We start from the raw sequence: 14,925 nt of genomic DNA, 5'->3' as shown, positions 1-14,925 counted from the left end.
GTTTTTAAATTTAAATATGCTTAGGTTTAGTTAGAAGGTGACTTATTTACTATCATCTCTTGGCTTAATGGGTCTCATGGTCACAAACACCAAATTAATCATTTGGTGAAAGACATTTTACAAATAAAGAGAGATATCTGGGCCTTCAAAGCTATCCACAGCTATAAGGAGCACAAGCAGACAACTGATTGGCTGGCATGTACATCCCTGAAAGCAAACACATCCTAGCAAAGGGGCGGTCAAATTTTAATTTCTTTTTTTCTTTTTTGAGACTTAAAATTTCATTGCAAAACTAATGACTTATTTTCTTTCATTCCCTCAGCTGGGTCCAACTAACAACATTAAAAAAAAATACCCAAGGTTTTCCTAGGCTGATCCGAACTTCGGGCAGAAGCCAATACCTAGTGGTTTGGCCTGCCATTTTATTGAAGACACTCGGCACTCGTATCTTAAGAAACAAGAACAGTATTCGGCACCTCTGAGGTAAAAAACAAATACAAAAATATAGTGGGGCCCGCGACGCCCCTCCAATAACACCCATCAAGTTTCCATATTACCCCCTCTTCCCCCATCCTTCCCTCACTTCCCGTGCTCTCTCTACCCCCATCCACTTCCGTGTCCCCAAGAATCTCGGGTTTCTACCTCGATTCCCTCTCCGTCTATCTGAGTCTAGGGTTCTCAGTCATCAAATCCGTGATTTTTCTCGTTTTTCTCTCCATTCCAAGCCTGGTTTCCGTTTGCTCTCTAACTGGTGTCCTCGGCGGTCTAGGGTTCGAGATTTTTGATTTTGTTTTTGTTTAGGATGTTGGTGCGAGTTGATTGAGCTCGGCAGAAGGGTTGAGAAGGTAGAGAGGGGCGGAAGATATGTACAGGGATCGAGGAGCGAGAGGGTCAAAGTCGGAGATCGGCCCCCTCGATCGGAAGCGGATCAATGATGCCCTAGACAAGCACCTGGAGAAGTCCTCGCCGTCGACTTCCAGGGGGCTGAACGGGAGGGAGAAGGAGCGGCTCTCCGTGCTGTCCACCTCTGCCGGGAAGCAGCCGGACCACCACCGGGACCAGCGGTCTGCCCCTCTTTCCAAGAACAAATGCTCTGATGGTAAGTATTTGTTTTCCCTTTTTTTTATCATTTGTTTTAAATCTCCATCGTCTATCATTTTGGAATTCTTTTCATTCTACTTTTACGATTAATTTTGCAGTAATGGTTGATATTGCACCGCAGACGATTTATTTAACTTCTCTTTAAGTTTTCATGTGATTATAATGTTTTGGGACAGATAACACGGGAAATTTTGAAAGGAAATCATATGGATATCTGTTGACTTGGGCTGGATTTTTTTTTTTAAAATAATGTTATTCTTTGGTTATTTCACATTTTAGTTTAGTTAAATGCCTATTCCATGCAATTGGGAGTGCTCTATGTTAATTTTGTTAATTTCTGACATATGTGGTTGCTTCGAATTGCCAAAAAGCACTACGTCGTGTGCATTGATTAGCTTATGAGGAGATGACATAGCAGTTCAGCAAAGAAGTCTAGTTATAGATCTGATTAGTTTTTGCCGGAATCTGTGGGCATTCTTTTTATTGATGTTTATCTATGTAACTGGTAAACTCGAACTGTACCATATGCTGAGAATATTTGTCAGAACTTTTGTACTGGGAGTGCAAACTAAAGATGATCCAGCTTCATCAAAATGAGGAGGAGAACTTCATTTATTGCATTAATTTATATAACTATTGATTTGCTTAACAGCAAAAACATAAATTCTGCTTGATTTATTTGTGGAAAATCACTTAAATGATGAAGAGGTAAAAGCTTGGCATTTTTATGTGAGAGTTTGGAGGCCAATGGCTAACCATGAATTGTTTTCTATGGTCTGCAATAATCCATGTGATCTTATTTTCTAGTCACATTTATGATTTACAAATATCAGTATTCTTTTGAAGATTTGATGATTTTTTTCCGAATGTTATACTAATTGATGTGTGCTTTCTCATGCTCAAGTTCTTTAATTTCCTTTTCCTTCTTTATACCTGGACATATATATCTATAAATGTTTATTTGCATCTGTTCCATATGTTCAGAGACTTGGCTATTCAAGATTAACTGTTCAGAGCATTTGAGTTGCATCTTGACAATGTGCATGATGTGTTCAAGCTATGTTGTCTAAAATGTCTCTATCGTGTTACTCTTTAGCTGTCTTGAGATCCTTTTGAAACATGCTTCTGCATTTTTCATTCTCTTTTCTTCAGAAGAATCTGAAACAGACAGTGAAGAGTCTGATGTTAGTGGTTCTGATGGTGAAGACACATCTTGGATTTCATGGTTCTGTAATCTAAGAGGGAATGAGTTCTTTTGTGAAGTTGATGATGAATACATACAAGATGACTTCAATCTTTGTGGGTTAAGCAGCCAAGTTCCTTATTATGATTATGCTCTCGATCTGATTTTGGATGTTGAATCCTCTCATGGTAAGCATAACTTTATATATAGTCTTTATGAAGGGTTTTGTTCTTATGTATTGTAATCTTAACACAATGGTATAGTATTGTTCATATAACATGAAACATGAATGTTTACTGGATTCTTGTTACTTAGTAGCTCATGATTCCTTGAGCTTATTTGGTACTTCTTGAAGAAGTTTGATTTGTGTGTCTAATAACTTTTATTTTGCCTATATCATCATCATATTTAAATTTTAGTAGTTGAATACTTTCTTGCTTCATGTTTTACTACTGCTCAGTCCTATTTATATTTTTAATCTTTAGTCCTTTTAATATTCTGACCCATTCAGGATATATAGGTTTTTTTGGTTCAGAGCTTTCTTTGAATCAAGGCAGCTCTCACCAGTAGAAACCTGATCCCCCACCCAAATCCCACAATCCCAAAAGAAGAAAAAGAATAGAAGCAAGCAATTCTTGAACCTTGCTTATAAGAGTACAAGTGGAAAAAATAGATAAAATTTCCATGTACCATGGCTCACAATGCCTTCATTGCATTCTTGGAGCACAAGGTTTGAAAACTTGGTATTGGTTTTCCTTGCAAGCAGTTTTTGTGGCTTCAATTCTAGTTTGGCAGCTTCAGTTATGTTATTAAAAAATATAATGTGTCCGTTTGGAATTAGAATGAGCAAAGCAATAAGGAAATATAAGAAATTGCAAAACAATAAATTAGGTACAATTCTAAAGATTATCATAATATCTATAAGCATTGGCTGCATTGTTACAATGGCTATGTTTTGAAGCAATTAAAATATATTTATAATTTATGTATTGAACAAAAAGCTCTGAACTTAGAGACAAATTCTCTAAATTGCTTTGGGAATGTTTCATTGCTACCATGCATCCTCAGAAGTCAGAATTCATACTAAGTTTTATTAGAGAAGATACTTCATTCCATTTATTAGAGAAGATACTTCATACTAAGTTTTCCACAGTTACTTAAGAGAAGCCTCTTCATTTGCAAAGTTTCAATCCATCAAGAAGCATCTGCATTTTGGCAATGGCATCAGAATTCAACCCCACAAAAGGAAGTAAAACCTAAAATAACTATGCCTTTGTCTTTCCTTGTGACACTAACATCACTTGACAAACTAGGATTACCTCAGGATGCATCATTACGATTCAATCTCACAAAACAAAGAGGGTTTTTTTTTTTTTTGTTGATTTAGTTAAAGTGCATTTCATAGGATTTAGATTAGAGATACCAAGTTCAACAAGCACTTACATATCAAAATCATTTGTAGGGCCATTGTTAATCTTGGAAACAACAAAAATATATTGAAACCAGAAAATGAAAGCATCTAGAACTAATGTTGGTAACTTCCTTGACGCAAATATTTTTCTGTTTCTTTCTCACTAGGCTTCCCAATAAATAATGCAAGGAAGAATTTTTCTAACAATTTAAATTGGGTTTTGTGAGCTTGTGGTTGTACTCAATACAATATACTAACTTGTCTAAGTACTCGCATACCAGCTTAATGGATGTTCACAATGCCACCATTATGTTACTTGTTAGACCATTACCCTTTTGTTTGAACAAGTTTTTCTCCATTCTACCTTTGATCATTTTACATGACCCATGTATTGGATGGTGGCTTTCAAAGTCCAAAAACTCAATTTGGGTTAGAGATTTGGTCAAACTAAATGGATCTTTATTTTGGTAGTACTGATAATTTTGGCTTCAATTTTGGTTAAAAATGATAAAAAAGATATAGATATAATCACAATTACAAAGAGGCAACAAAAGTAGAGAACATAGGTCAAGAAAACAAACAGGAATCATTTTAGAACATATGATATTATTGTCTATATAGGACCTTTGGTTGTATCTTTTGAGTGATTTTGCATTGAGATGAACGAGAGCCCAATGTGCTTGAACTAAAACAATAAATTTCATGCCAGTATGCATGGAAATTTAAAAAAAAAAGAACCTAAGGTGCAAAACTAGGATTATGGATCAATATCTTGTGGTATTAATCTCCTTGTAGAAACAAACTTGTCTTATTTGTAGGATAGTGACTATAGTTTCATGGCTGTGGCAAGGAGCATAATTGTAGTGGTGGCTAAGGATCAACAATTGCCACAACTATGCAGGCAATAATGGATTAAGTGCAAGCCTTGTACCTAGAGTGGGCAGGAGATGCCGGGGATAGCAAGATGTGTGCTATGGAAGATTAGTAGCGGTGGTAGTCTCAAAAGAACAGGTGGTAGTGGTAATAGTATGTTTGGAAGGGGGCATGAGAGAGAGGATAAGCAAGAGAGTGTTTGCATTTCCTTCTCATGTAGAGGATAGCAATAGTGGTGCCCATGCAGGATGTCATGCTGCTTGTTGAAGCTCTGGTGATGGCAAGCGGTTTAAAGTGAAGTAGAAAAAAGAAATGGGATGTAGAGAGAGGATTGATTGAGGTTTCAATCTTTCCAATGCAAAATAAACAATGTGCAATTTAAACTGACAATCAATATTTTTAATTACAATTCATTCTGTTTAAAACATCAAAAAGTAAGAAAATCATATGTTTTGGAGGCATTTTACCTATGCATTATGTAAACAAAATAGATAGAACGAATAGAATTTGTGTGCTCAAATATTTTATAGATTCTCTCCAGAATTGAAACTGCAAATCTTGATTAGATAACTTAAAAAAAACATTATAGCAAAATTAAATTGATTTAGATTCTTTGAAAACCATATATCAAATCAGAATAATATATCATGCCATTTGAGTTGTCTATTTTTGGACTATTTGATGCACAATTATGAATTGTCAATAACTTTTGCTATCTTAGTTTTGGGCATTGTAAGATGTGGATTTTTAATGTTATTTGTGATTGATTTCTGGGCTCTAATGATGATGAATCGGCCCTTTAATGTTATGAGAATGTTGCAAAAAGGTATTTACTTTCTATCCCATTTATCCCATTAGTATGTGCTTTTTTGTTAAACATGTCCCAAGTGGTTAAAGATTTGGTAGCTGATTTCCAATAATAATAATCTAATACTGGTACTTCTTGTTTTGATTTACGTTAATATAGATAACTCCATGGATATCTTACTATTATGTTTTCAAGATTATTGTGAATGCTTCTAGGCAGGTAAAATGCAGTAGACCATAATATTTGGAGGCTACACAAAAATTGTTGATGATCTTGATTCTCTTAGTAAGAAGATGGGCAGATATTCGTAACCTCCATCCTTTCTCTAACTTCATCCATGAGAGAGAGGCACATCAATGGGTCTGTGAGATATCTTAGTGCACTTGATGGTATTGTGTTGTGCCACATGGAAAATGAGAGATGAGACTGGTGCAGAATGCTAGTTTAGGTTTGAACTGGGACATCTCACCTCTCTCGCTTGGTGCTAGTCGAGATAGACTACTATGGAGGCCAGTTTGGCTGGTACTAGCTGGGACACAACTGTGTCTTCCTGTTTGAAAAAGAGATTGGTGTTAGTCTCTTTTTGTTTTTTGTTTGTCATAGTAGGGGCTTACTTACAGGAAGAGAGGAAGGAGAGGAAGCATGATGTTACAAACACTGGCACCATTCGACCTTCCATTGATCCAGAAACCATATTTAAGGACCCAAAAACAAATAAAATTTCATTACGCTCATTTAAAACAATAAAAGTTAAAAACTGAAAAGAGAAAACCAAAAAAGAACATTTTAAGATTTGGGATGCTACCATCTTGATAGACAAAAAACAAAATGAGAGTAATAGGGCTCTCTTTTCCAACCAAGAAAATATGGTTGTGTTCCAGCTCGTGTTAGCCAAATTGGCCTTCGTAGCTGTCATCTTGAGCAGCAACGACCGCAATAAGCGAGATGTCCCAACATGTGGCACAGCACGATACCATCAAGTCTGCTATGATATCTCATAGACCGGTTGATGTGCCTCTCTGTCATAGGTGAAGTCAGAGAAAGGATGGAGGTTAGAAATATCAGCCCATTTTCTTACTAAGAGAATTAAGATCATCAATGCTGGTCGAGATAGACTGCTATGGAGGTTTGGCTGGTGCTATCTGGGACACAATCGTGTCTTCTTGGTTTGAAAAAGAGAGCCCTATTACTCTCTTGTTGTTTTTTGTTTGTCATAGTAGGGGCTTAATTAGAGGAAGAGAGGAAGGAGAGGAAGCATGACATTACAAATACTGGAACCATTCAACCCTCCATTGACTCAGAAACCATATTTAAGGACCTGAACACAAATAAAGTGTCATTACATTCATTTAAAACGAACAAAGTTAAAAATATGAAAATAGAAAACCAAAAGGGAACATTCCAAGATTTGGGATGCTACCATCTTGGAACTTTATCGACTTAGGACAAACTAGGATGGCTGTCAATATCAAGTATTGAACCCTTGAATCTTAGGGTAAGAAGGCTTGGACTTCAAAGAGGTGGTCAACTTTATTGGTGCGAGTTTGTCATTTGAATCTTGTCTTGAGTGTATTGAAGACTTATTTTCTTAAATAATAGCATGAGCACATTCTCAAGAGTCCTTCAATTGAATTTGATGATTCACTTTTTTCAATGTCCAAGTTTATCATATGAGAAGTTGCCCATATTCCACAATAGTAGTAGTTAGGTAGTGTGAGGAAAGCTTGACTTGGTCAATTTCCTATTGTCTTTAACAGTGTTCGCGAAAATGCATTTAAAATTTGAGAAAGGATTAAAAATGTTCTACTTGTCATCACACTTACTAGAAGCTCTTCAATGCATGTAGAAATACTATTTCTTCTTTTATAATATTGTCTTCAGCTTTCTTCTGATCAACTTTGATGCAAGATTTTTGGGCATACTTTCTCTTTTGCAAGGCATACTTTCTGTGATTTCATGACCAAGAATGAAAGTCCATTGGTAATTAGATGTTAGTTCAACAATGGCGTATTGTATTCTTAAGGTAGTAATTTTTTAAATGCTTCTGTTTGATAAAGTGCAGCATATGATGGGCATAGAGTCAAAATTGGTAATACACATTCTGGCTGTGCATGACATGACAAAACCTACTAAATGAAAAGCTCCATGTCATGAATGACTTTTAACTATATGCAAATAGGTATGTGCCAAATGCAATATGTTGGAGTTGGTTTGTTGATATGAGATGAGAATGAACAAGCCATTCTTGCTTATTGCAAGAAGGAACAATGTCAACGTATTCCTGTTTGGCTGCATAACGGCAAATATGGGCTATTTACTTGTCAAGCTTTTGGGCTCCCGTGTCAGGTATTTTAGCTCAATTACGAAATTGATTTCCAACCTTGTGAATAATGATCTCCAAGAATAGCTTAATCATTATGACCAACTTATGCATTGATTACTCACTTTTTGGACCTAATGGAACACTTAAAAACAATTGTTTTGTGAGAGTAGTTAATATGCAGACATCATGGATAACAATAAACTTTTTGACATCCTACAAGGTTGATAGGTATCACCCCATTGATGCTTTTAATTAAGTTACCATGCATACTAGATTGTTATGTGACTACTATAATTTAACGATCAAATTCTATATTTTGCAATGCTTATTTCCTATGCATTGTTACTTGATCTGATTTCCCTGTGTATACCTCTGGAATTTTGATATTGTCCGAGCAAGTCGCTATAATCTTGTAACTTTACGTAACCCCCTTAAGTGAAGGATCCTTTCTTTAACGTGCGCTCAAGAAAAGCACTGTGCTTAACCTATCATGCTGGCATCCCTGTGATAATACTATTGGAACTTAATGGAATTGTAATGGAATGAGCATTAGCTGAGTGCCAAAGATTTGATTTGCCTCATTTTTTTAAAAAAAATTTCTTGGTTTAGTATTTAGACTAGGCTGCAGATCTGCAGTACTTGAAATTTAATGAGTATGAAACAAGTCATTGGTAGTAACAAACATGTTATAAAGGATGGTTAGTTTATTAAATCAAAGTATGCAAGAACTAATTTAGCTTAACGTTCACATCCTTTTGTTGTTCAATAGTTCAAATAAGGCCAAGGCATCCTTTTACACTCCAGTAGGAGAAGCAATTATATAGTAGTATGCAGGCAAGGGGGAGGATTTTTTTTTTTTTTTGGTTGGGGTTGGGGGGGGGGTGTGTTCTAAATAGTCCAGATAAATGAAAAGGAAGTGAAATTTGTCCTTCACCTTTGAAATTATTTGTTCATTTTGGTCTTATTTCAGCTTTAGTTTTTCTAGAACAGATGATCTACTCTAGAAAGAGACAAAAATGTTAGCATAGGTAAATGAAAGGGAAGTGAATGCTTGGCCTATACTGTGGAATTTATATGCTAAATCGGGTATGATATTTGCTTAGCCTTGATTTTGTTCAAAACAAATGATTTTGTTCTAAATCATTTGGAAACTGCTTACAAAATGTGCAAGGTGGCAATAATGGTAGATGGTAATTAGTATACTTTGTAGTTACCCTATCTTACAGTAATTATGAAAATACTGGATAACCATAACATGGACCATAATTACAAGTCATCAAAAGAGGAAGTTCTATAATATAAAGTTTTCAATCAAGGTTTTATGGTGTGTAGAATGCTGTTTTGATGATAACAGAGACAGAAATATGGCTGTAATCAATGATTTAATTGCTGAGAGACACAATTAGGTGATCACTCTATAATATTGAAGAATGGGGATAGGGACAAATATAGAATTAGAGTAGGAAGATGGAAGGTGCTATAGTATAATTGTTGCAAGCCTTTAGCAGAATCAAGTGACAATTTTTGACCTGGACGCACTAACCCACTTGAAATAACTGGATTTGGGTAAGGATTTTTTACAATTGGGTTGGGTTTGGATTATTTAAGACCAACTTGATTATACATTAGTCAGTTTCGGGTATCACCTCCGGATCTGATGGGTCATCATGGGTTGGACGAACTCTTAAAATGTAGTCCTAGGTCCCTAGGATAGCGGTGATAGTGTGGTGGACCGTAATTTAGTGAAGGCTTGGTTTGGGTCATTAAGGTGATTCATATAAGGGTTAAGAAAAGAATGAATTGGATTGAAGAGAAAACTGAGGTGGATTCATGTTTAAGATTTATCATGTTGTCTTCTGCACTTTAACTGCCTCTCATCTCACTTTTTCTTATGGTTTTAAACCCCAATGGGAGGTCTCATGGGATTTCAGAATGAGGTACTGTCCTAGTTGTCGGGATGGGGCTGTCCTACATTGTCGCAGCATCCTGATCAGCATTTCTAGGGACATCCCTTATTCTAAGTGTTGGGATGGGGCGAGGCATGAAATAGTATCACCCATTTTCACTTCTAAGGATAATATCATAAGCTGCAGCAACATCTAGTACCTTAGGTTGTAAAATAGATGGGAACGTTATCCAGAGCAGGTCTTGTTGTGAGTTGTGCAGTAGATGTATTAATTAAAATAGGTTTTGATAATTTGTTATCGCGATATAAGATGATTGTTCGTGAAGACAGGTTGTGCTATTACCATAAGCAAGGTTTATAGACCCTCCTCCATCTTGTGTTGGTCATTTAGTAATTGCACTATTCTATTTTTGAGGTACCACATCATGTGATGTGCATAGTGGAGAACATATTTTAGGTCACCTAGAGCCATATTTGTTGCTGTACCTTGCCTATTGGTTGTACCACTATTTGCATGGTTATTTTATTGCTATGGTGCCTTCTTGTTAGATTCCTTGGGCAACACCTGACATCCACATTATATGGTATGGTGGGGGGGGTGCGGACCACCACTGCTGAAGGTTTTTGTGTTCCATTTTAGATGGGTTGCTGTTGAAGAAAGTTGGCTTCGCTATGTGTTTTCCATTAATATAGAATACAAAATTTAGGTTCCTCGTGATATGATGTGCACAATTTCATGATTTTGGTGAGCATATTTTTTTTTTGTTTGTTTGTTTTTTTCAGGTGCTTAGGAACGTGTCAGGTATCATCACATGTAGAACTTTAATTAATGAAGAAACTCTTTAGCATATATTGTATGGTTAAGCTGCGCTGTCATAATCCTTATTTCTAGTTTCTATCTGGAATAATTGATAAACTATTGTACTAGCTTTATGCACTATGTAATAATTGTTACATGGGGTGATCTCTTTCATATCATGCTTACAATTTTCAATATATGAGGCCTTGATATGAGGTGCATGATGTCCAAGACAAGAAAACCAGTATGTTATTGTTGTGCTTGTTGTGTATGACATGCAAAGGATGCTAGATGCATGATTGATGAACACACACCTATTCTTCTAGAAAGATAGCTTGGGTGACAATTAGTTTGTTAAAAATTAACACTACATAATGAAAGGAGTAAGTATTCATCCTTTACATGTGCAATGCCTAGTTCATATAATTATATATTCATTTTACAGGAATGTTTTTACAATTTCTTCTTCTTCTTCTTCTTTTTTGTGGAACAAAGTATTTTGAAAACACTGTTCAGAATGATACTAGTAATAAGAAATGCATATTTGTTCTGTAAGGAGTTTTTCCTGGTAATAATGCTCTTTTCATGGTTTAAGCCACTGCAGACTCTAGTGTTATGTCCCTATCCCAGTAAGTTATTCTCTCCATTGGTCGTTCATGTAGCGTTCCCTTTTATTTTGAAGCTCTGAGAACTGGTTTTTCATGCATACCTTTAGCTGCATTGTTGAGTGTGAATGTGAAGACTGCATTTTTCTTGTCTAACACCCACTTATTTGCAATTAGCGTGCAAATTATATCTACACATGCAGAGACAGACATATATATGCATTTATCTACACATAGACACATGTGTATGTGTGTATGCATTTGCACATGCATGCAAGCATGTGCATAGACACGTAATATTGAAAAATGATCAATTTGTTAACCTTGTATGTAGTCTCTAATATGTGATATATGGTTTAGCATGCTAATCATAAGTCTTTTATATTCTCATCCATCTATCTATGTTTCTTAATTGGTGCATTGCTGGTCTTTAAATACTTCTTCTGGACTACTTTTTTGACCATGTTGCTGTTTCCTTGACCTTGTCTTTGTGATTCACTATGTGTTTAAGATAGTTAATTCTTATGAAAATCAAGCAGACACTTTAGGTTTGCTGGATTGCATGTTCTTTTTTCATCAGGATAGTTTGCAGTCTAGTAACATTGCTTGGTTGTGGTCATGGAAATGCACAGGTGATATGTTTACTGAGGAACAAAATGAGTTGATTGAATCGGCAGCAGAGATGTTATATGGTCTGATTCATGTAAGATACATTTTAACAAGTAAAGGGATGGCGGCAATGGTAAGTTCTCTCTTGGCTTTGATGAGCATGCTGTTTACCATGGTTCAATTTTTTGGTTGAAAGTTTTTGGCTTGAAAATTGTTATTTAAATGGATATTCTTTGCAGTTGGATAAGTACAAGAATTATGACTTTGGAAGATGTCCTAGATTGTATTGCTGTGGTCAACCATGCCTTCCAGTTGGGCAATCAGATATTCCTCGATCCAGCACTGTGAAAATTTATTGTCCAAAATGTGAAGATATATACTACCCACGATCCAAGTACCAAGGCAGTATCCTTTCAGTTTAGCAACTCTTTTTGAGCCTTCGAGTCTGCACTAACAAATGAATGTGTCCTTACGCGTGCACATACTAATACACTCACCCATGCACACAAAGCTTGAATCCTTGTAGGAGGATTGGACCTCTATCAATGTGAAATTAATGATAGGGCATCTGGATTGATGATCCACATCACTAATTATGATTTGCAACATTTTTGATTTTTTAAAAACAGAAATGTTTTTTCTCTGTATCTTATCTTTGAATCAGAGTGAATAAAACATAAATGGTTACCGGTGAACATTATACTGTTTTGTATACACCATAATATAGACATTTAAACTGTGTGAAATTTCAGGCTGAATGCTTCGACATCAAAAGATATCAACATACCAGGTCGTTAAGTAGGGTCGTTAACTACCCTTTTTTCATCTGCTTGATACCTAAGTAGGAGATAGTTGGAGTATATGATTGTTCTGTTAAATTGTGGAGATCACGGTATGAGTTCTCATGTCAAATTGCACATCATTGATTTTGAGCTAGTAGAATTAAGACTTTAATCCTACCAATAGTATTCTAGCTCCCTCCCTTCCTCCCTCTCTCTGTGCGCGCACGCACTTCCTTGCTCTCAAATACACGCACTTACACACAAAAAGCCTGTTATATTTTGCATTTTAAACCAGTAAGGGGATGTTAGTATCCCTGCAATTCAATTACCTGCAGTTGGAATTGTAGTTGTAGAAACAGGCTTTGCTTGGTTGTTTGGAAAGTGAAAACTTGCTGAAACAATTACAGCTATTTGGTTGTTTGATGTGAAAGAGATATAGTTACCTTGTAATGAGCCAGTAAGTCTCCCTTGACAAACAATGAACTATTTACATTTTATATTGCAATGTAATATTTGTTGTATAATTTTTATGATTAATATAAAAATAATATTGCTATTTAATTATCATTGGATTAGTATAATAATTGATGTAAAATAATCTGATATAATAATAGCTAGATATATTATTGTAATTGTAAATATATTTTTGTAATATGTGTTGTATTAACTAATAATTATTATATATTATTTACTATATAATACAATTAATATTATAATATTATTTGGATTATTATAAGAATAGTTATAAATAATAATAATAATTAAATGTACATAACTTATATAGATTAAATTATTATAATTAGATGATTATTTTATATATATCAATTATAGTTTTATGATACTATGAATTTTTATAATGTATAATCATAATATTGTTTAATATTCAATATTTTATACATAATTACATATAAAATTTAAATATCAAAAATATTTAATGGTATTATAATATTAATGAGTCATATAACCTAATATTATAATCTTGTATATAATATTAAATATTACAATATCAAATGATATGGTAATAATATGTTATAATATTAATTTTAGATTATAATATTATATATGTTAATATATATATATATATATATATATATATATATATATATATATATATATATATATATATATATATGATATATTATATAATAATATATGTAATAGTAGTGGTGGTGGTAGTAATAATGATAATAAAATAATAGTAGTAGTAGTAATAATAAGCATATTATAACTTGGAGCACTCATTTATCAGTGCTTTCTCAATTGCAAAGGATTCTTGTAAATGGAACTGCGACCAATTTTGGTTGCAATTCCAATATATAAGTTTTGGGCCTCCTTTTCGCAAATTGAACTGCAGCCTCCAGTTGCAATTGCAGATATCCAAACACTTGTTTTGTGCAGGCAACGCATTCATGCTTTTTAACTTTCAATAATGTAAGATGAAGGCGCGTGTGTTCGGCTGCTTTGGATGAGTCTTATTTTCTGATTACCAAGAGCCTTAATATAACTTGATACACCAGAGCTACTCTTCTAGTTTTAATCCTTTGTGAGATTTTTCTTGACATTGTGTAGATGTTGATGGAGCATATTTTGGCACCACATTTCCACATCTGTTCCTGATGACATATGGACACCTGAAGCCACAAAAGACATCACAGAAATATGTTCCAAGAGTCTTTGGCTTTAAAATTCACAAACCTTAATGTTATAGGTGGCATCTCATATCATGTAACAGCTCTAGGGGTTTGTCATACTGTTCTTATGGGAGGGTGATGCTTTGGCAAGTGCGAAGCTGCAGTAGCAAGAGTGCAACATCGAAATATTTCCTGATTTTATATATTAAGAGAACATCTGAACTGTGCTGATCTATTCATCAGGCTATAATGAAGCTATTGTTTTATTTTATTTTAGCTGTAACTAAAGAGCCTAAGGAAGTTTGTCATGGTTTGTGAATTATTTATCTTGCCTCAGTTATTGTATTTCACTGTCTGATAAATGCTTGCGTGCATTGCTCCATGCGAATCTCTCTCTTTCTCTCTCTGTCTCATCCATGCCAATGCTTGTTGAAACAGCAGCCTTATGGCAAATGGTGATCTGCTGTCCCCTGGAATGCCTATCACGTTGTGACATCATATCTTGGTTGTTGATAAATGCCACTTTTACTTTTGTTGCAGGTCTCTGCGAATGCCAATGTCATTGATTAAAATCTGTGGCTTCCTTCGGAAGGGGGAAAAAAGGTAGTGCCTGGATTATTTTTTTAGATACTTTTATATTGCATACTGAAACTCTTGAGGTTCAGCTTGGTACTCCAGTTTGTTGAGATGGTCAGTCAGGAATGAGATGCCTGTGGATATGGTTCCTACTTATTGAACTGTTCAATGAGAGTAAGAAACACAGTAAAAACATTCGAGTAACTGATGAGAGTATACTTCTTTGCGATTCGGTTGATAGCTACCGCTGACCAGTGATTCTTGAGATTCGGTTGGTAGCGATTACCGGCAACCAATAAGGCTTGATCCAACCAATTA

The 14,925-nt window shown here is 35.0% G+C and overlaps 1 protein-coding gene across 3 annotated transcripts; it reads left to right on the top strand.

Moving 5' to 3' along the window:
• Nucleotides 1-497: 497 nt before the first annotated feature.
• Nucleotides 498-14,413, top strand: LOC105054640 (casein kinase II subunit beta-1). 3 transcript variants are annotated; one of them, XM_073246271.1, is made up of 6 exons: nucleotides 498-634; nucleotides 802-1,099; nucleotides 2,254-2,472; nucleotides 11,642-11,751; nucleotides 11,858-12,023; nucleotides 13,970-14,413. In XM_073246271.1, the coding sequence occupies exons 2-6, from the start codon at nucleotides 865-867 to the stop codon at nucleotides 14,098-14,100; spliced, it is 861 nt and encodes a 286-aa protein (XP_073102372.1). In that variant the 5' UTR covers nucleotides 498-634; nucleotides 802-864; the 3' UTR covers nucleotides 14,101-14,413. The 3 variants fall into 3 exon arrangements, with proteins under 3 accessions (XP_073102372.1, XP_073102373.1, XP_029123292.1); XM_029267459.2 differs by having other exon boundaries at nucleotides 557-1,099; XM_073246272.1 differs by lacking the exon at nucleotides 11,858-12,023 and having other exon boundaries at nucleotides 555-1,099.
• Nucleotides 14,414-14,925: the final 512 nt, after the last annotated feature.

The sequence above is a fragment of the Elaeis guineensis genome, chromosome 12, assembly GCF_000442705.2.
Source record: "Elaeis guineensis isolate ETL-2024a chromosome 12, EG11, whole genome shotgun sequence".
Classification (NCBI taxonomy): domain Eukaryota; kingdom Viridiplantae; phylum Streptophyta; class Magnoliopsida; order Arecales; family Arecaceae; genus Elaeis; species Elaeis guineensis.
Note: the sequence above shows the minus strand (reverse complement) of the source record. Positions and strands in the feature narration are given on the sequence as shown.